Here is a 23,063-nt window from a genome sequence, read left to right on the forward strand (position 1 = left end):
CCATAGTGCTCAGAGCCATTTGAACCTTATTTGATGGCAAGTATTTCAGAGCTCGGGTTAAGTTTGACTTTAATGCTAGATCCTGAGTTAATAACAAGCATCAAAACGGATACAGGGATTACTGAACACAGGGTTGTCGTAGCGAGACTGAATATTGCAACCACCAAATCCTCCAAAAATAAACAAAAACATACCAATTCGATAAAACAGATAAAAGTTCACTTGATGCCTTCCTGAGAGACAATCCCCACTCCTTACATATTAACAATGTAAGTGTACGCCAGATGTGGCTTGAATTCAAAGAAATAGCATCGGCAGCAATCGAGAGATATATACGAAATAAATTAAGAAACGACGGAGCTGATCCTCGTTGGTACACAAAATGGGCCAGAACACTGTTACAGAAACAAGGAAAAAATCAATCCAAATTTAGACAGACGCAAAACCCCAAGATCGTTAACCTTTCGCGGAAGCTCTAAATTTAGCGCGGACCTCAATGCTTATAATAGTTTTCACAACGAGATTCTGGCCTTATATAAAATATACCATCGGCGAACTACAATCAGTGCCTTCTCTGTACGATGGCAATCGAAATACTGTCGATGACAGTGGTGCTAAAGCAAAGTTACGAAACACAGCCGACCGAAGTACCTTCACCAAAGAAGACGAAGTAAATATTCCAGAATCCGAATCAAGAGTAGCTGCCAGCATGAGTATCTTAGAAGTAGATATCCTCGTAGCAGTAAACCAATTTAAACCACTTAATAAAAGCAAGGCTTCAGTTCCAAAAAGTATACCAATTAGGTTCCTTTCAGAGCATGCTGATGCAATAGCTCCATGTTGTTGTTGTGGTCTTCAGTCCCGAGACTGGTTTGATGCAGCTCTCCCTGCTACTCTATCCTGTGCAAGCTTCTTCATCTCCCAGTACCTACTGCAACCTACATCCTTCTGAATCTGCTTAGTATATTCATCTCTTGGTCTCCCCCTACGATTTTTACCCTCCACGCTGCCCTACAATACTAAATTGGTGATCCCTTGATGCCTCAGAATATCCCCTACCAACCGATCCCTTCTTCTGGTCTAGTTGTGCCACAAACTTCTCTTCTCCCCAATCCTATTCAATACTTCCTCATTAGTTATGTGATCTACCCATCTAATCTTCAGCATTCTTCTGTAGCACCACATTTCGAAAGCTTCTATTCTCTTCTTGTCCTAACTATTTAGCGTCCATGTTTCACTTCCCTACATGGCTACACTCCATACAAATACTTTCAGAAATGACTTCCTGACACTTAAATCTATACTCGATGTTAACAAATTTCTCTTCTTCAGAAATGCTTTCCTTGCCATTGCCAGTCTACATTTTATATCCTCTCTAATCCGACCATCATTAGTTATTTTGCTCCCCAAATAGCAAAACTCCTTTACTACTTTAAGTGTCTCATTTCCTAATCTAATACCCTCAACATCACCCGACTTAATTCGACTACATTCCATTATCCTCGTTTTGCTTTTGTTGATGTTCATCTTATATCCTCCCTTCAAAACACCATCCATTCCGTTCAACTGCTCTTCCAAATCCTTTGCTGTCTCTGACAGAATTACAATGTCATCGGCGAACCTCAAAATTTATTTCTTCTCCATGGATTTTAATACCTACACCGAATTTTTCTTTTGTTTCCTTTACTGCTTGCTCAATATACAGATTGAATAACATCGGGGAGAGGCTACAACCCTGTCTCACTCCCTTCCCAACCACTGCTTCCCTTTCATGTCCCTCGACTCTTATAACTGCCATCTGGTTTCTGTACAAATTGTAAATAGCCTTTCGCTCCCTGTATTTTATCCCTGCCACCTTTAGAATTTGAAAGAGAGTATTTCAGTCAACACTGTCAAAAGCTTTCTCTAAGTCTACAAATGCTAGAAACGTAGGTTTGCCTTTCCTCAATCTTTCTTCTAAGATAAGTCGTAAGGTCAGTATTGCCTCACGTGTTCCAGTATTTCTACGGAATCCAAACTGATCTTCCCCGAGGTCGGCTTCTACTAGTTTTTCCATTCGTCTGTAAAGAATTCGTGTTAGTATTTTGCAGCTGTGGCTTATTAAACTGATTGTTCGGTAATTTTCACATCTGTCAACACCTGCTTTCTTTGGGATTGGAATTATTATATTCTTCTTGAAGTCTGAGGGTATTTCGCCTGTTTCATACATCTTGCTCAGCAGATGGTAGAGTTTTGTCAGGACTGGCTCTCCTTAGGCCGTCAGTAGTTCCAATGGAATGTTGTCTACTCCGGGGCCTTGTTTCGACTCAGGTCTTTCAGTGCTCTGTCAAACTCTTCACGCAGTATCGCATCTCCCATTTCATCTTCATCTACATCCTCTTCCATTTCCATAATATTGACCTCAGGTACATCGTCCTTGTATAGACCCGCTATATACTCCTTCCACCTTTCTGCTTTCCCTTCTTTGCTTAGAACTGGGTTTCCATCTGAGCTCTTGATGTTCATACAAGTAGTTCTCTTATCTCCAAAGGTCTCATTAATTTTCCTGTAGGCAGTATCTATCTTACCCCTAGTGAGATAAGCCTCTACATCCTTACATATTTCCTCTAGCCATCCCTGCTTAGCCATTTTGCACTTTCTGTCGATCTCATTTTTGAGACGTTTGTATTCCTTTTTGCCTGCTTCATTTACTGCATATTTATATTTTCTCCTTTCATCAATTAAATTCAATATTTCTTCTGTTACCAAAGGATTTCTACTAGCCCTCGTCTTTTTACCTACTTGATCCTCTGCTGCCTTCACTACTTCATCCCTCAAAGCTACCCATTCTTCTTCTACTGTATTTCTTTCCCCCATTCCTGTCAGTTGTTCCCTTATGCTCTCCCTGAAACTCTGTACAACCTCTGGTTCTTTCAGATTATCCAGGTCCCATCTCCTTAAATTTCCACCTTTTTGCAGTTTCTTCAGTTTTAATCTACAGTTCATAACCAATAGATTGTGGCCAGAGTCCACATCTGCCCCTGGAAATGTCTTACACTTTAAAACCTGGTTCCTAAATCTCTGTCTTACAATTATATAATCTATCTGATACCTTTTAGTATCTCCAGAGTTCTTCCATGTATACAACCTTCTATCATGATTCTTAAAACAAGTGTTAGCTCGACGAAACATCCGTACCCACAGACTGGAAAGTTGCACAGGTCACGCCAATATTCAAGAGAGGCAATATCAATAATCCACTAAATTAGAGGCCCATATCATTAACGTCGATATGCAGCAGTTTTGTGTTCGAATATTACGAATTACCTCGAAGAAAATGGTGTAATGATACCTAGTCAACACGGATTTAGAAAACGTTGTTCCTGTGAAACACAATTAGCTCTTTACTCACAACAATTTTTCAGTGTTATGGAAAAAGATTTCAAATTGTTTCCGTATTTCTAGATTTCCAGAAGGCTTTTGACACTGTACTTCACAAGCTGCTTGTTATCATATTGCGTGCTTATGGGATATCGTTTCAGTTATGCGACTGGATTCTGATTTCCTGTCAGAGAGATCACAGTTCGTAGTAACTGACGGAAAGTCATCGAGTAAAACGGAAGTGATTTGTGGCGTTTCCCAAGGTAGTGCTATAGATCCTTTGCTGTTCTTCATCTATGCAAACGATTTAGGAGACAATCTGAGCAGCCATATTAGGCTGTTTGCAGATGATGCTGTCGTTTATCGACTAGTAAAGTCATCTGAAGATCAAAACAGATTGTCAAACGTATTAGAAAAGATATCTGTACGGTGCAAAATTGGCAATTCGACCCTAAATAAAGAAAGGCGTGACGTCATCCGCATGAGTGCAATATGGAATCCGTTATACTTCGATTACGCGCTAAATGAGTCAAATCTAAAGGCCATAAATACAACTAAATACCTAGGAATTACAATTACGAACACCTTAAATTGGAAGGAACATATGGAAAATATTTTGGGGAAGTCTAACCAACGACTGCGTTTTATTGGCAGGACACTTAGAAAATGTAACAGATCTACTAAGGAGACTGACTGCACTACGCTTATCCGTCCTTTTTTAGATTACTGCTGCACAGTGTGGGATTCTTACCAGATAGGACTGACGGGGTACATCGAGAAAGTTCAAAGAATGGCACCACGTTTTGTATTATCGGGAAATAGGGGAGAGAGTGTCACTGAAATGATACAAGATTTGGGGTGGCGTAATCTTCTCACGAAATTTCGATCATCAACTTTCTCCTCCGAATCCGAAAATACTTTTTGACGCCGACCTATATAGGGAGGCACGATCATTATAATAAAATAAGGAAAATAAGAGCTCGCATGGAAACATATAGGTGTTCGTTTTTTCCGCGCGCTGCACGAGATTGCAATAATAGAGAGTTATTGTGAAGGTGTTTCGATAAACCCTCCGCCAGGCACTGAAATGGATTTGCAGAGTATCCCTGTAAATGTAAATATAAATCCCCTCTGCCTTCCACGTCGCTTCCCATTTCTTCTTTTATCATATCATTCCATCTATTTGCTCTTTTCTCTGAGTTTCATCAGAGTGGAATTCCTCTTGCACTCTTAAGGGGGGTAGGACGTCAAACGGGCCGTCTTGGAGCAGGAGAGACACCACAGGACATTTTAATTGCCACTGTCTATACTTTTAAAAATAAATTCATAAAACTTTGTGAGAATGACCAGAAACGATTCAGGATTTACACGTATAGTGGTGGAAGTTCAAAATTATAAGAAAATAATTTATTTTTTTACATTTGTATTTCACCTTTTTTTCACTTACCATTGGCTGCATTTGTTGCTATAGGTACACTTTTCTTCATAAATAAGGGAGATTATTCGATTAATTTTGCACAGCATACAAACCATACTTACAGGTGTATGAAACTCTAGAATTTTCCAAATATATTAAAAACTGTGGTAAAAATTGAGATAATTAACGGTAATATTTGAGTTTTTTCTAAACATAAAGTTAAAAATGTAACAGTACATTCATTTTTTCATAAATTAAATAATTTCTAGAGCTTCATACACCTGTACGTATGGTTTGTATGCTGTACAAAATTCATGGAAGTTAAAAATTCCTGTGGTGTCACTCCTGCTCCAAGTCGTCCCGTTTGACGTCCTATCCCCCTTATTACTAATGCTTTAGATTTTAATTTCCTTGGTGGTTAGTTTCAGTTTCTCATGCGCCGGAACCGTCCTTCGGACGACTATATCTTTCTCGATTTTTTCAAAGTTTTTCTGTAGTCGTTTTTGCCTTGACTTCCCTGTACTTATTTATTTCATTCATAAGTGACTTACATTGTAGTGTTCCTGTTCTTTCCTGAACAGTTTTGTACTTCTTTGTTTCGACGGTTAAATGGAATTTTTCCCCCGTTACGCGAGGTTTGTTCGCAAATGACTTCCTCGTACCTATATTTGTCTGGTCAACTTCAGTTGTTATCGCCTTTAGAGATGACCACCCTCTTCACCTGAACTACGTATTGTAGTATTCATTATTGTCGGATTTTCCATCGTTAGAGGACTTCAAAAGCACTTCGTCATTCCAGATCTTTCCACATCGATTCTTGCGGACGCGTGTGTTAACCTAAAGCCTATTTTTCATCATTACTAAATTGTGATATCTACTCCAGAGAGCGCCTTACAATCCAACATCTAACTTCAGAATCTCTGCCTTACCATGGTGTAACGTATTTGGAATCTCCCCATGTGTCCAGGCTATTTGCAAGTATACATCCTCCTCTTGTCATTTTTTAACCGCGTATTCACTGTTACTTGTTGAAATTTATAGCTGAACTGACTTAGTCTCTTTCTTCCGTCATTCCGACTACCGGTAGCCTATTGTCCTGTACGTCTGTTTCCGCCCCCCCCTCCACCCCCTCGCCCTCCCGTACTTGCAACAGCGTTCGCCGGCCGGAGTGGCCAAGCGGTTCTAGGCGCTACAGTCTGGAACAGCGCGACCGCTATGGTAACAGGTTCGAATCCTGCCTCGGGCATGGATGTGTGTGATGCCTTTAGGTTAGTTAGGTTTAAGTAGTTCTAGGGACTGATGACCTCAGAAGTAAAGTCCCATAATGCTCAGAGCCATTTGAACCATTTGCTACAGCGATCAATTAACCCACAATTGTGATTTTCATATCCCTTTACTTACTGAATACTCTTTCAATATCCTAACACATCATCTCTGCCTTTTCATCTTCATCTTGTGACTTACCTGAAATGTTGTTGTTGGTTTGCTGCTGATTCTGATGAAAATAATCTTATCCCCGAAATGTTAACAGTAACCTACTCTATGGCCCACTTCCTTATTCGTTATGAAGCCTACTCACCCAACACTATTTGCTGCTACTGTTGATATTCTCTTATATTCGTTTGATCATAAATCATCATCTTCATTCCATTTCATTTCATGGTCCTGCACTATATATGGACGGAACTATTGTATTTCCCTTTTCAAATTTTATTTCTTCCCTGCCACATGCAGATTTCCGACATTTCACACTCTATTCTGATCATTATTTTGTAGAGTAAAATTAAACACTCCACCACAAAAAACAGCAGGGCCGTGCAAAAACACCTGTCCATTAACACTATTGACATTAATATCAATGTTGTCTACAGCTTTATAAACTGTGTGGCGTGAACGCCTCCTCCTCATGTTATAACGCGGCATCTCTGTGGCTCCTTGCTGTTGCTCGTGCGGCTGCTGGACGACTGACGCCATCTTGCGACAAACTCTGTTTTGTTATTCAGTCTTTTTCGTATAGACATCGCTCACTTTGCACTTCCTTCCCACAGATACGATTGCTTTTCTAGTCGGGAAAGGTTAGATGGTGGAGAGATTATCATGCAACTTCTCACTCACAGGCCGTATGTCTTGTAGATACGTGCAGTGATTTGTGTTGCCTTCTACATTCTCATGCTATCGGTCATTGCTGATTCTTGCACCTTTTAGGGACAATTACCCCTTCCAAGGTCAAAAGTTGTCTGAATCTCTCTCAGGTGCTGCGTCCTTTTTGACCACACTGTAGAAATAACGAGGGTGACTCCATATACCAATACCGATAATTGCTAGGACTGAACCCGGTACCGGGAAATTCTGATCACGAGTGAAAGACACTACCACTAGACCATGGTGACCACGTAAACAAATTTTGGTTCAAATGGCTCTGAGCACTATGGGACTCAATATTGAGGTCATCAGTCCCCTAGAACTTAGAACTACTTAAACCTAACTAACCTAAGGACATCACACACATCCATGCCCGAGGCAGGATTCGAACCTGCGACCGTAACGGTCGCGCGGTTCCAGACTGAAGCGCCTAGAACTGCTCGGTCACACCGGCCGTCGTAAACACATTTTACTGTTCTCGGTTGACAAAGAGCGATTGGCACAGACACACCTCTCCTTTAACAGACATTGTGTCACTTGTGTCAGCGGTGCAGGATCATGTCTCCCGGTACCCATTTTGCAGTATACAGGGTGTTACAAAAAGGTACGGCCAAACTTTCAGGAAACATTCCTCACTCACAAAGAAAGAAAATATGTAATGTGGACATGTGTCCGGAAACGCTTACTTTCCATGTTAGAGCTCATTTTATTACTTCTCTTCAAATCACATTAATCATGGAATGGAAACACACAGCAACAGAACGTACCAGTGTGACTTCAAACACTTTGTTACAGGAAATGTTCAAAATGTCCTCCGTTAGCGAGGATATATGCATCCACCCTCCGTCGCATGGAATCTTTGATGCGCTGATGCAGCCCAGGAGAATGGCGTATTGTATCACAGCCGTCCACAGTATGAGCACGAAGAGTCTCTACGTTTGGTACCGGGGTTGCGTAGACAAGAGCTTTCAAATGCCCCCATAAATGAAATTCAAGAGGGTTGACGTTAGGAGAGCGTGGAGGCCACGGAATTGGTACGCCTCTACCAATCCATCGGTCACCGAATCTATTGTTGAGAAGCGGACGATCACTTCGACTGAAATGTGCAGGAGCTCCATCGTGCATGAACCACATGTTGTGTCGTACTTGTAAAGGCACATGTTCTAGCAGCACATGTAGAGTATCCCGTATGAAATCATGATAACGTGCTCCATTGAGCGTAGGTGGAAGAACATGGGGCCCAATCGAGACATCACCAACAATGCCTGCCCAAACATTCACAGAAAATCTGTGTTGATGACGTGATTGCACAATTTCGTGCGGATTCTCGTCAGCCCACTCATGTTGATTGTGAAAATTTACAGTTTGATCGCGTTGGAATGAAGCCACATCCGTAAAGAGAACATTTGCACTGAAATGAGGATTGACACATTGTTGGATGAACCATTCGCAGAAGTGTACCCGTGGAGGCCAATCAGCTGCCGATAGTGCCTGCACACGCTGTACATTGTACGGAAACAACTGGTTCTCCCGTAGCACTCTCCATACAGTGACGTGGTCAACGTTACCTTGTACAGCAGCAACTTCCCTGACGCTGACATTAGGGTTATCGTCAACTGCACGAAGTATTGCCTCGTCCATTGCAGGTGTCCTCGTCGTTCTAGGTCTTCCCCAGTCGCGAGTCATAGGCTGGAATGTTCCGTGCTCCCTAAGACGCCGATCAATTGCTTCGAACGTCTTCCTGTCGGGACACCTTCGTTCTGGAAATCTGTCTCAATACAAACGTACCGCGCCACGGCTATTGCCCCGTGCTAATCCATACATCAAATGGGCATCTGCCAACTCCGCATTTGTAAACATTGCACTGCCTGCAAAACCACGTTCGTGATGAACACTAACCTGTTGATGCTACGTACTGATGTGCTTGATGCTAGTACTGTAGAGCAATGAGTCGCATGTCAACAGAAGCTCAAAAATGGTTCAAATGGCTCTGAGCACTATGGGACTCAACATCTTAGGTCATAAGTCCCCTAGAACTTAGAACTACTTAAACTTAACTAACCTAAGGACATCACACACACCCATGCCCGAGGCAGGATTCGAACCTGCGACCGTAGCGGTCGCGCGGTTCCGGACTGCAGCGCCAGAACCGCCAGACCACCGCGGCCGGCTCAACAGAAGCACTGAAGTCAACATTACCGCATTCAATTGGGCCAACTGGCGGTGAATCGAGGAAGTACAGTACATACGGACGAAACTAAAATGAGCTCTAACATGGAAATTAAGCGTTTCCGGACACATGTCCACATAACATCTTTTCTTTATTTGTGTGTGAGGAATGTTTCCTGAAAGTTTGGCCGTACCTTTTTGTAACACCCTGTATACAACGCTACACAGCCACTAGTATAGTAAAGTATTTGCAGGCAGTGATAAATACGTGTTCCACTGAGCTTACTTCTTACAGCCACACAAAATTCTAAATCAATTCTCTGTTGCAGTGGATCATGATGCAAGGGGCTCCAGTAACCCACCGACCTGGCTGAGACTTCACTACCAGCCTCATGTGTTCCTGCTATGAATCCCGGCTGGAGCGCTCTCTTTGTGTTGCAGGCGTGTAGGGGAACAGGTACCGATGCCGGCGTGACGGTGAGCGACCTCACTACAGACGCGCCCGACAATGGCCGCGCCGAGGAGCTCACTTACCCAGTGCCTTCTTACGCCGACATCATCGTTTCATACTCGACATTCGAAGGTACGGCCTCGACAATTTCCATATGTTTGACTTAAAGGTTGCCTACGTTTCAAAGTCTTTCCTTATTCTGAGAGACGCTGCGGGCAAAAATGTTTGTGTACTGTAACTGATAACAAAAAAATTTAGAAAATTTATCAAAGTTTTTTGCATATACCCATTAATTATATAACAAATTTATATAAAGGTGACACCCACACTCACACACACATTATCATCAGTTATCTGCTATAGTAGCAGGTCCTTTGCCTCTTCATTTTGTGCGATCCATTGCTTCCTTCTTAAGGCTGCTGTATGTTGTACCGTCCATCATGTCATTCAATACCTGGAATCTCTTACTTCCTCGCTTCCATTTCCCTTCTACATAACCTTCTAAAACTGTTTTGATCAGTCCGTCATTCTTTCTTAATATATGCCCAATCCAATTTCTTTTTCTTTTCTTTATTACATCTAGTAACTGTCTTTTCTCTCCCACTCTTCTCAGTACCTCCTCATTTTTTACTCTGTCCATTCAACTTATTCTTTCCATCTTCCGCCATGTCCAGATCTCAAAAGCCTCCAGCCTTTCTCTGTCTTTTTTCCTCATAGTCCATGTTTCAGCGCCATATAGAAGAACACTCCACACAAGACATTTTATGAGTCTCTTCCTGAGTTCTCTGTCCAGACCGCTGCAGAAAATTCTCCTTTTCTTATAAAACGCCTCTTTTGCCATTGCTATCCTTGTTTTAGTTTCTGTGGTGCACTTCCAGTCGGCGTCTATCCTGCTTCCAAGATACTTAAAATTTTGCACCTGTTCTAGTATTTCTCCATTCAGCATAATTTTTATTTCCTTATTTCCTTCTAGTGCCAATACTTTTGTTTTATTTGTGTTAATTTTCATTTCATATTATTTTCCGTTAGTTTCAATGGTGTCCACCAAATCCTGTAATTCTTTTTCCTCTGTGGCTAGAAGGACCATGTCATCAGCAAACCTCAAACACCCTACTCTTCTTCCTCCAATTTCTACGCCTTTGTCATCTAATGAGCATTGGTCAATCATATTTTCCAAGTAGAGGTTGAAAAGCGTAGGTGATAGACAGCATCCTTCTCTTACTCCTTTTCCTAGTCCGTTCCAGTTTGTACTTTCTCCTCTCGCTTTAATTGAAACTTTTTGATTAAGATATAATGAATTTACAAGTCTTCTGGTTTTCCAGTCCACACTCTTTTCCACACACACACACACACACACACACACACACACACACACACACACACTAATATGTAAATTGCGACTGTACCTAGCGGCTACTGCTGAGTAGTTTCTCTTCCTAAACAGCATCCCATACGTGCAAACCAGTTGCTTCTTTACCTCCGATTGCTCGTACTTGTTTACTTGGGCTATGCACGGCTCTGTTAAAAAAATAATATCTCGATGTAGTCATAGGGTCAAACCGAGCACGTCTGCTTTCGTGCCCCTCAGGTAATTCGTTGCAAAAAATAAACTCTAGCTGTGATCTTAAAGTCAAATAGTCTATGCATTGGATAGAATTGCGAGTTAATAAAATACACAGAATACAAAGTAAAATTTAAACCATTGTAAATTTAATAAGAGTTCATCCGATTACATATATTTTTCCCATTATATCAAATGTAATACGTATTAATAGTAAAGAAAATGATAGTGTTGAAAATAAGAAAAACTGACGAATGGGACTCGATCCACTAATTACGCGTCTTGATCGCTAACCACTTCCTCTCTCTCTCTCTCTCTCTCTCTCTCTCTCTCTCTCTCTCGTTGTTGGTCGTTGGGTTTGGTCGTTGCAGACGTCGCATGACATCCGTTAAAGTTCGTTTGTTGATCTTTCCACGCAGTTTTTTTTTTTTTTTATTACAGAGACCAAACAGCTCACTGACCGAACATGCTGAGCTACCGTGCCGGCATCCTCGGCTGCTGCCGCTTCGTGGTAAAAATGTCCACGCACAGGTATATATTTGACGACCGAAATTATCTTGCGATTTTCTCAATAACGCTTGAGAAGTACGCGCTACTGCTTACACATTTTCTTGTCCTCATGGAGTACTACGAGTGTACGGAAGTTTGCAGTAAATCTGCGTTCCAAACGTCGTGGCCTCCCCTTGGAAGTCCATTTCGTGATCACAGCATATAAAGTATTCATCAGCTCAAAACAGTTCAGAATTTAACAGGATGATTCACAAATTAACATGAGCCATACCGAGAATTATAACCCACACTCTATCTGTCAACAGTTCCGTGATATAAGCGTAGCAAGCTTAGATCTCTCGTTAGTTAGAGTCCCTTGAAAAGTTGTGAATTGTAGCGGCAGTTCCGTCTAGAATCATACATCACTGAATGACGCACATTACCAGATCAGTCTCCTTCTTCCAGCACTCCCGTAAAAGGGTCTCAGAAAGTTATAGTCTCATAGCGGCTGTTCACCGCCAAGAATCTACCACCTATACGTCAGAATCACGCACGTTTCCACAAGCAGCTCTATCTTCTTCCAGCTCCCTTGAGCTCTTCACTCGGGAAGTCCCAGTTTCCACTTGACTCCAGCAGTATTCCACCACAGTCCAACTCTCATTGGCTGAAGGCCATCCCCAGCAAGAATACATCGTTTTCAAGCTCTACAGACATAATTTGACTCACTTAACCACTTTCCCACACCAAACTAATATATTATAACAGTATTTAAATACAGAAGTCTTATAAACATTCTGCAAACCTCAGATAATTTACAATAATTATAAATCAAGGTTTTTCCATAAATAAATAAGCCAGTATTCTTGCGCAGGTGCGCTCACGATAAATGACAAAAGGTTCTCGCTGTACACTGAAGAGCCAAAGAAACTGGAACACCTGCCTAATATAGTGTAGGGCCCCTGCGAGCAAGCAGAAGTGACGCAAGACGACGTGGCATGGACTCGACTAATGTCTGAAGTAGTGCTGGAGGTTATGGACACCATGAATCCTGCAGCGTTGTCCATAAATCCGTAAGAGTACGAGGGGTGTAGAGCTCTTCTGAACATCACGTTGCAAGGCATCCGAGATATGTTCAATAATGTTCATGTCTGGGGAGTTTGGTGACTAGTGGAAGTGTTTAAACTCCTAAGAGTGTTTCTGGAGCCACTATGTAACAATTTTGGACCTGTGGGGTGTCGTATTGTCCTGCTGAAATTGCTGAAGTCCGTCGGAATGCACAATGGACAAGAATGGATGCAGGTGATCAGGCAGGATGCTTACGCACATGTCACCTGTCAGAGTCGTATCTAGATGTATCAGGGGTTCCTTACAACTCCAACTGCACACGTCCCACACCATTACAGCGCCTCCACAACCTTGAATAGTCCCTGCTGACATGCATGGTCCATGGATTCATGAGGTTGTCTCCCTACCCCTACACGTCCATCCGCTCGATACAATTTGAAACGACACTCGTCCGACCAGCCAACATGTTTCGAGTAATCAACAATCCAATGTCGGTGTTTACGGGCCCAGGCGAGGCTTAAAATTTTGTGTCGTGCACTCATCAAGGGTACACGAGTGGGCCTGCGGTTCTGAAAGTCCATATGGATGATGTTTAGCCGGCCGCGATGGTCTAGCGGTTCTAGGCGCTCAGTCCGGAACCGCGCGACTGCTACGGTCGCAGGTTCGAATCCTGCCTCGGGCATGGATGTGTATGATGTCCTTAGGTTGGTTAGGTTTAAGTAGTTCTAAGTTCTAGGGGACTGATGACCATAGATGTTAAGTCCCATAATGCTCACAGCCATTTGAACCATTTTGAACTGAAGTGTGGGTGCATAGACGCCAAACAAGAAGTTCTATACTGGTAACTGTAATCTGTTCACAGTTGAATTGAAACTGCAGAAATCGTCAGTTAGTAAATTATGTGATGTGTTTGCTGACAGACTATTAGATGCAGGGAAACACCAACTAACGTAGTGAAGTGGGTACATATTAAAGTATCAGTTATGAAAATACTTATACCTGCACCACCAACACCATATACAGGGTGTTACAAAAAGGTACGGCCAAACTTTCAGGAAACATTCCTCACACAAAGAAAGAAAATATGTTATGTGGACATGCGTCCGGAAACGTTTACTTTCCATGTTAGAGCTCATTTTATTACTTCTCTTCAAATCACATTAATCATGGAATGGACACACACAGCAACAGAACGTACCATCGTGACTTCAAACACTTTGTTACAGGAAATGTTCAAAATGTCCTCCGTTAGCGAGGATACATGCATCCACCCTCCGTCGAATGGAATCCCTGATGCGCTGATGCAGCCCTGAAGAATGGCGTATTGTATCACAGCCGTCCACAATACGAGCACGAAGAGTCTCTACATTTGGTATTGGGGTTGCGTAGACAAGAGCTTTCAAATGCCCCCATAAATGAAACTCAAGAGGGTTGAGGTCAGGAGAGCGTGGAGGCCATGGAATTGGTCCGTCTCTACCAATCCATCGGTCACCGAATCTGTTGTTGAGAAGCGTACGAACACTTCGACTGAAATGTGCAGGAGCTCCATCGTGCATGAACCACATGTTGTGTCGTACTGGTAAAGGCACATGTTCTAGCAGCACAGGTAGAGTATCCCGTATGAAATCATGATAACGTGCTCCATTGAGCGTAGGTGGAAGAACATGGGGCCCAATCAAGACATCACCAACAATGCCTTCCCAAACGTTCACAGAAAATCTGTGTTCATGACGTGATTACACAATTGCGTGCGGATTCTCGTCAGCTCACACATGTTGATTGTGAAAATTTACAATTTGATCACGTTGGAATGAAGCCACATCCGTAAAGAGAACATTTGCACTGAAATGAGGATTGACACATTGTTGGATGAACCATTCGCAGAAGTGTACCCGTGGAGGCCAATCAGCTGCTGATAGTGCCTGCACACGCTGTACATGGTACGGAAACAACTGGTTCTCCCGTAGCACTCTCCATACAGTGACGTGGTCAACGTTACCTGGTACAGCAACAACTTCTCTGACGCTGACATTAGGGTTATCGTCAACTGCACGAAGAATTGCCTCGTCCATTGCAGGTGTCCTCGTCGTTCTAGGTCTTCCCCAGTCGCGAGTCATAGGCTGGAATGTTCCGTGCTCCCTAAGACGCCGATCAATTGCTTCGAGCGTCTTCCTGTCGGGACACCTTCGTTCTGGAAATCTGTCTCGATACAAACTACGGCGCCACGGCTATTGCCCCGTGCTAATCCATACATCAAATGGGCATCTGCCAACTCCGCATTTGTGAACATTGCACCGACTGCAAAACCACGTTCGTGATGAACACTAACCTGTTGATGCTACGTATTGATATGCTTGATGCTAGTACTGTAGAGCAATGAATCCCATGTCAACACAAGCACCGAAGTCAACATTACCTTCCTTTAATTTGGCCAACTGGCGGTGAATCGAGGAAGTACAGTACGTACTGACGAAACTTTTTGAGCTCTAACATGGAAATTAAGCGTTCCCGGACACATGTCCACATAACCTCTTTTCTTTATTTGTGTGTGAGGAATGTTTCCTGAAAGTTTGGCACTACCTTTTAGTAAGTCCAAAGAAACTGGTCCAGGTATTCAAATACACAGGTATTCAAACACACAGACATATAAACAGGCAGAATACGGCGGAGCGGGCGGCAACGCCTATGCAAGACAAGTGTCTGGCGCTGTTGTTGGATAGGTTACTGCTGCTACAGTGGCAGGTTACCAAAATTAAGTGACTTTGAACGTGGTGTTGTAGTCGGCGCACGAGCGTTGGGATACAACATCACCGCGGTAGCGATGAAGAGGCGATTTTTCCGTACGACCATTTCACGAGGGTAGCGTGGATATCAGGAATCTCATAAAATATCAATTCTCTGACATTCTTGAGGGCGAAAAAATATCCTGCAAGAACGGGAACAACGACGACTGAAGAGGATCGTTCAATGTGACAGAAGTGCAACCGTTCCGCAAATTGCTGCAAATTTCAGTGCTGAGCCATCAAAAAGTGTCGAACGTGCGAACCATTCAACGAAACATCATCTATATGGGCTTTCAGAGTCGCAGACTCACTCGCGTACCCTTGATGACTGCACGACTCAAAATTTTACGCCTCGCCTGGGCCCGTCAACACCGACATTGGACTGTTGATAACTAGAAATATGTTAGCTGGTCGGGCGAGTCTCGTTACAAATTGTATCTAGCGGATGGACATGTACGGGTAGGGAGACAGCCTCATGAATCCATGGACCCTGCATGTAAGCAGGGGACTGTTCAAGGTTGTGGAGGCTCTGCAATGGTGTGGGACATGTGCAGTTGGAGTGATATGGGATCCCTGATACGTCTAGATACAACCTTGACAGGTGACACGTACGTAAGCATCCTGTCTGATCACCTGCATCCATTCATGTCCATTGTGAATTCCTTCGGAATTTGGCAAGTCCAACAGGACAATGCCACATCCTACACGTCCAAAATTGCTAAAGAGTGGCTCCAGAAACACTGTTCGGAGTTTAAACACTTCTGATGGGCCTCAAACGTCCCAGACATGAACATTATTAAGCAGAAGAGATCTCCACCCCCTCGTACTCTTACGAATTTATGGACAGATCTGCAGGATTCGTGGTGTGAGTTCCCGCCAGCACTACTTCAGAGAAGAGTCGAGTCCGTGCCACGTCGTGTTGCGACACTTCTGCGTGCTCCCGGGGGTCTTGCACGATATTAGGCAGGTGTACCGGTTTCTTTGGCTCTTGACTGCATATCACAAGTGGTGCGCACAGTACTATGTGCGACACACCATAAGGTGACTGGCGAAGTAAAGATAGATAGCAGGCTACTACCCTAAGGACGAGGAGTGTTCACGAACTCATTACTTGAGATATGCATGACTGTAAGTAGTACACTAGTGTCCTTAAAAATTTCAACTCCGGAAGAACATGGCCAAATGAAGTTTGAGGGTCGCCATCTCTTTGGCAGCACATGGAAACACACACGTTGTTACGATTACAGATCCGTTCATTACTTGTGACCTGGGGCACTAGGTATTGTCCAGAGTGCCGCGGTGACCATGTATAAACTTTATGGCATGCATTCAAGAAGGATTGGACTGTTTCCACGGGGATTGTCTCCCTTCCCGACGGGTATACGAGTCTACAAAACATCAGCAGCGAATGACCACCATTAGTATATGGCAAACTAACCCCGTTCTAAATAATAAATGGAAAATATGACAGGTGAACGGTCAGTTTAGAGTATTAGTGGTACTAGACATTCTTCAGGGAAGTCTTGCATATTCCCAGACACATGAATCAGGTGAAATATGATATACTGTTGCGTAAGAACAAAGCTTAGGGCTCTAGAGAGACCTTAGAGTAGCGAGCATTATTAAGATCAAGGTAATCTTAAATATCCAATGCGTACATTGAATCTCCTGATGTTGTTCTGGTGTCAGAATCTTCATCAGACGGTGGAAATCCACTCTTTTTTTCTTTGTGTGAGGCTAACTGATTGTGAGCGCCCGTTTCCAGAACGCGTATCATAGGGAAATTTAGTTAAACAGTGTTCAATTACTGTTTTATTTTGTTCGTTATTGTGGGCAGCCGAACATGGGAAAATGCTTTATAGTGTCGCACCCCGCCGAGCATTTGAGACATGACGTCAAAAAACACCTCTTCACACAGCATTCTTCTATCGCATGTCATTGTATTTCGCTCTGAGGAATTCAAACGTGTGTATTTTGTAATGGTAGCCATCAAACCTATAGTCAGGACAGTGGAAACTGAAATGTCCTGTGGGGTTTCTCCTGCTGTCAGTCGCCTGGTTTGACATCCTACCCTCGCCCCCCTTACAAAAAACCCAGTTAATACTGAGTGGGATTATTTGTAATTGGGACAATAAGAACTATTCAGTAAATTTGCACGCTTCATTGCCTATTAGCTAATAATTTTCTCTTTTGTGTGACATGAAATTAAATATAGGAAACTTAAAACTAGTAAAGGCAAGAGACAAGCAAGACAGTGTCTGCCCCTGCTAGCTGAGTAGTGTCCGCTTGCTTGGCTGCGTGGTCACGTGCTTGCCTCCCATGCAGCAGGTCCAGGTTCGATTCCTGGCTGGGATGGATATGTGCGCCGGCACGGTAACTCAGCATGTTCGGGTAGAGGGTTAGCTGTCCTCTGTAATAAAAAAAAAAAAAAAACTGAGTTAATGGATCAACGACGAACTGAAACGGGTGTCTTAAGACGTCCGCCACGGGCAGATACAATGAACGAAAACGAACAAAATGAGATTAAAATTAAAAAAAGTGGTCAGCGCGTCAGAATGTTAATTCTAAGGGCCCGGGTTCGATTCCCGGCTGGGTCGGAGATTTTCACCGCTCAGGGACTAGGTGTTGCGTTGTACTAATCATCATTATTTCATCCCCATCGAAGCGCAAGTCGCCGAAGTGGCGTCAAACCGAAAGACTTGCACCTGACGAACGGTCTACCTGACGGGAGGCCCTAGTCACGCGATATTTTCATTTTTAGCAAGACAGTACTCATTTCTTCAGTCATTAGGTCCCAGCATTTTTTTCTCTATAATCTTGCTACAGCTTTACACGGCGTGATTTACTTTCTGCGGGAAAAATCTATTACGCCATGAGAGTTCGTTAATCGTTTTGCTACATGAAAAATCAAAATGTCGTTGTCTTATACTGAAAAAGCTGTTAATATGAAACGTACCCAAATGTGTGGTTTCTCGATTTGATTACGTCTATTTTGCCACTCTCTATAGGTAAAACGGAATAGGCCTTTTTAATATTGCAGCAATTGTAACACACTCCAAATAAGCGAGACTATTTTGGCACAAATGGTCATTTTTATCTAACTAACTTACATAAATAACACGGCAGAATGTAATTCACAAAGTACCAATATCAGATGCCTATTATGCCTACTATAAGCTAACAGTTTCATGTTTGGAAATACATTCATACGCTCCAGTTTCTCAAGCAAGAGACCGAAAAGTGGTAATACCAAATTTTTATATAAATTTGGAATCGTCGTATTCTTCCATATAATCTGTATGATGTCACCGTTTCTTCTCCTTCCTCGTTCTAACAAATCTTGTCATCACAAATTCTGTAACTATTCCTACCATTGTCAAATCCTGTTCCCCGGTTAACTTCACTAACCCTGCCGGAATCACCAGTTTCGTTTGCCTCGTTTATTCTACGGTTAGGCATTATTACGTGTTCGTACAACGCGTTTTGCGCGCAATTCCGAGAATGAAACTTGGAGGCTTCTAACTGGTGGCTGTAGAACTGACCCTTAGTTCTGTAGGCATATGGCAAAAATTTTCCGTCAAAATTTCATTTTCTTGCATACACGGAGAAGATTAATATGTAATCTTTCTTACCTGTTATTCCTGTAAGTCATTATTTCCACTCTGGTAGTCGGAGTATATGGATTTCGCTAATAGTTATAACAACGCTGATCATTCACACACCCCATCAACCACATAAACAAACAGCGATTGGCATTCATCCGTTCGGGTTTATTCGGCTCAGCTCGTATAGCCCTATCCCCTTTTGTCTACGAGAAAATTTTTTGTTTCTAGACGAGACCGGGATTTCCCTGGCAGAGATATCACGCACATTATGTACAGATTCTAAAATCGACTTATTATTCGTTCAGAGATCAACTTAGAAAGTGTTCAAAAATGTTCAAAAGCCAACAGTGATGCGTTTCAAAATCATACGAATAATCGACAGACCAACGTGTCCTGGATGATAGGCGCTTTGTGAAATAAGTTTTTTTTTTCAAGAATATGAATTTGGAATTTGGTATCTCCTCCAATTGACGCCTGGGGCAGATACCCCGGTATCCCCCCCGTGCGGCTTATCCCGGCGGAGGTTCGCGTCCTCCCTCGGGCATGGGTGTGTGTGTTTGTCCTTAGGATAATTTAGGTTAAGTTCTGTGGTAGCTTAGAGACTAATGACCTTAGCAGTCAAGTCCCATAAGATTTCACACATATTTCATATTTGATTTGCCCCCCCCCCCTCCTAGATCCGGGCTGGCTGTGGGTGTTACCTTCACAAGAACACTCAAAGCCTGATTTGCATCAAACGATTAGAGCGCTGTATTGCGAAATCGGATCGGACGTTTCCATCGGATCTACATCTTCCATGGAGTTTTTCACTAACTTGACAAAGTGATAGGGATGCATTGCGTGTCTGTTGATGTTTTCATCAAACATGCTCCCAACTACCATTCTCCCAGATCACTTCTCCAACGTTACGGTTAATGGCTGACGCTAGTCCGTTGAGTTAGGTGGCAGAAAAACAGATTCTGTGTTTCTTTGCGATATCTGATAACGTCAATATTCAAGTTTCATGATAAGTTATCTCCTATGGGAGCTCTCTTGCCTTCACATTCTTTGAAAAAAGAAATGTAAAGTACCTGAAACCAATCTACAAATCTTGCAGCACCCATCCCGATGAGATCCTATCAAACCAAGTCCCTTTTGCAGCAGTATTCACTAATACATCCCGAAAGTGGCACTTGTTGTTCTACAGCCCTTCCTCAACATGAAGAAGTCGAGATCGCTCGTTGCATCTCATGTCACACAAGAAATTAGATTAGATTAGACGTACTTTTTGTTCCATAGATTCTTAGTGAGGAGATCCTCAAGGATGAACACCATATCAGAAAGTCAAAAAATCTTAAATACATATATTTTTGTTTCTCAGATAATTACAAACTTCTGACGAAATCTGTTTTGTACAACATTCTAACGACATAAGGCTTAGGTTACTGTAGCCACGTATTATCGAACAGAAAATCAGCTTAAAACATTTATTTACATTCATCTCATTCCTGCAGTGACGATATCAGGCAGTCATATTTGACACAATGAATTTGATATTATTAGTAATAGTTGTGCATCAGTCGGTAATACTCATAAATTCGTTAGTGGAGTAGGACATAGCCAACTATAAATCCTTTAGGATCGTCTTAAACCTAACTTTATTAAAAATTAAACTTTGCGTGACTGCTGCCAAGTTATTGACAATGTGTGTTCCTGAAAATAGACACTTTTTACAGACGATGCAAGTGACATTAAATCTTTGTGCAGACTATTTTTATTTACGGTTTTTTTTCCATGAACTGAACTGTTGGTTTGAAAAAGAGATATATTATTTATGACAAATTTCGTTAGGAATAAATATATTTGTGATGCAGTTGTTAGTACCCTCAGCTCCTCGACAAGGCTTCTGGCGGACGTTCTTTAGTTTACACCGAAAATAATTCCTGTTACACGCTTTTGCACTTGGAAAACTTTAGCTTGGCTAGACGAATTGCTCCAAAAAATGATGCCATATCACATTTTGGTGTGAAAGTAAGTGAATTATGCCACTTTTTTTACTTTCACACCTCTTATGTCTGACAATATACGCATTGCGAGTAAAGACTTATTTAGATGCTTCAACAGTTCTGTGAACCAGGCGAGTTGATTATCAAGAAGTAATCCCAAGAATTTAACACTGTCAGCCTGTTCTACAGAAATCTCTTACCGATTCTGAACTGCACGTAGTGTGCGTTTTTATTTATTTATTTATTTGAAGGATTAGTGACAAAGAATTGGCTAGGAAACATTTGTTGGTGCCCACAAAAATTTCATTAACTGACCTTTTTAAAATTATACTTGCTTTCTGCTTATTGCAATGTTTGTATCATCTGCAAGTACAACAAATATGTAATCCAATAATGTTATTGATGGAAGGTCGTTGACGTACACATGAAGATTAACGGCCCTAAGATGGAAACTTGTGGAATGCCACATGTTTTCAGTTCCCAGTTGGATGAAACCCAGTAGCTTATCACAAAATTCTTTCCTATTGAAGCCATTTATTTCCTGTCAGAGAGATTTGATTTGAACCATTTTGCAAAATTCCCTGTTACACCATAACATTTTACTTAAATGATGTTATGATTTACACAGTGAAGTGCCTTTGGCGGATCAGAAAATGTAGTAGTAGCCGTTAGTTTATTGTTCAAGGAACAAGTACATTCTCGCTATATGTGTCAATAACCTTCTCTATTTCAGAACCCTCTCAAAATATGAACTGTGAGTTTGGCAATATATTAATTGTATTCACATGATTAAGAAGTTGTCAGTATATTTCCTTTCATAAAATTTTCCTGTGTGATGATAAAAGTGAAATTAGACGGAAATTTTATGGTATTTCCTTATCTCCTGTCTCATAAATGTCTTCACTTTAACATATTTCAACAATTCGGGGTATTTTCCATTGATAAATGACTGGCTATGCAAAGTAATATTTTACTAAACTCCGTAGAAAATTCATTAATTAAATTTTTTGCCTTTTTAGCGTAACTATTAGATTTTTTCGATTTTATGCCGAACAGTGCTTCTACTCTTTTAGTGATAGTCGTACTAAAAATGTTGCTGAAGTAAATTGTAATGGCTGGTCTGAGATACTCCAGGGCAGCTTCTATTGAGTCTACAAGCTTTTCAAAACAGTTATGAAATGTTTGCTAAAAGCTTTGCAGCTCTGCACACACCTGTCACCCTTTTATCAGTTATTCTTAACGCTGTCACTTCCTCTTTTCTGCTTCAACCAGTCTCCTACTTCATTGTCTCACATTGTCTTTATTTTGTTACTTTACATGAAATTTTTTTCTCGTAATACATTTTACCTTCAATGTTTTGCAATTTGTCTTCTAATAGGCTATGGCATCAACATCAGAGCTTTTTGCGGCCGACAGATACAGTTTCTTTTTTGTCACTTTTGTCGTCTGTTCACTACATAGCTCAAAAATGCAGACTGGTCGATTGTGCTCACCATGGTAGCATTCTCTCGCCATTGCGTGATGTGTTGAGTCGAGTCACGTGCAAAAATACTGTATATTACCACTCAACAAATCTCCAATGTCGAGAACGTACTCTTACATTAAGATCTGTTGTGGCTTCTGGACAATGAAAGCCGGTGCAATGAATTAAGTGTAACCAACCCAAACCATACCAGATGGTGTCAAACACTCTACGCAGGCTGGTCCAGGTGCTCTGTAGTTCTCCAAAATAGAATCGTCACTGCGAAATTCACTCTTTAAGCCTTGCGACCACTGTCATGCTTTTCATGTGTTGTGACAATCTCTTGTGGTCCATACACTCATCAAAGTGTATGGCACCTATCAATACATTGATTTCACAGTACCATTCAATATACTGTCCTACACGTTATGTCATGACAAATTACTTCCGATAAAATCATTTCTATCCTATTAGCACTCATTCAGATGGTTACACTGAGCTCCTTGACATCGCTACAGTATCATTGCATTTGTCTCCAAGTGTCTACCCGTTTAGCGGGCATTGGGTGTGTGAG

The 23,063-nt window shown here is 41.9% G+C and overlaps 1 protein-coding gene across 1 annotated transcript in view; it reads left to right on the forward strand.

Annotated features, from left to right (window-relative positions):
* Positions 1-23,063, forward strand: part of LOC126092772 (caspase-1-like) — a 134,679-nt gene that overhangs the window by 99,970 nt on the left and 11,646 nt on the right. The window contains exon 5 of the mRNA XM_049908503.1: positions 9,530-9,671. Coding sequence (XP_049764460.1) covers positions 9,530-9,671 — 142 coding nt within the window. The remainder of the gene's footprint in view (positions 1-9,529; positions 9,672-23,063) is intronic.

This window comes from Schistocerca cancellata, chromosome 1 (assembly GCF_023864275.1).
Source record: "Schistocerca cancellata isolate TAMUIC-IGC-003103 chromosome 1, iqSchCanc2.1, whole genome shotgun sequence".
Lineage (NCBI taxonomy): Eukaryota > Metazoa > Arthropoda > Insecta > Orthoptera > Acrididae > Schistocerca > Schistocerca cancellata.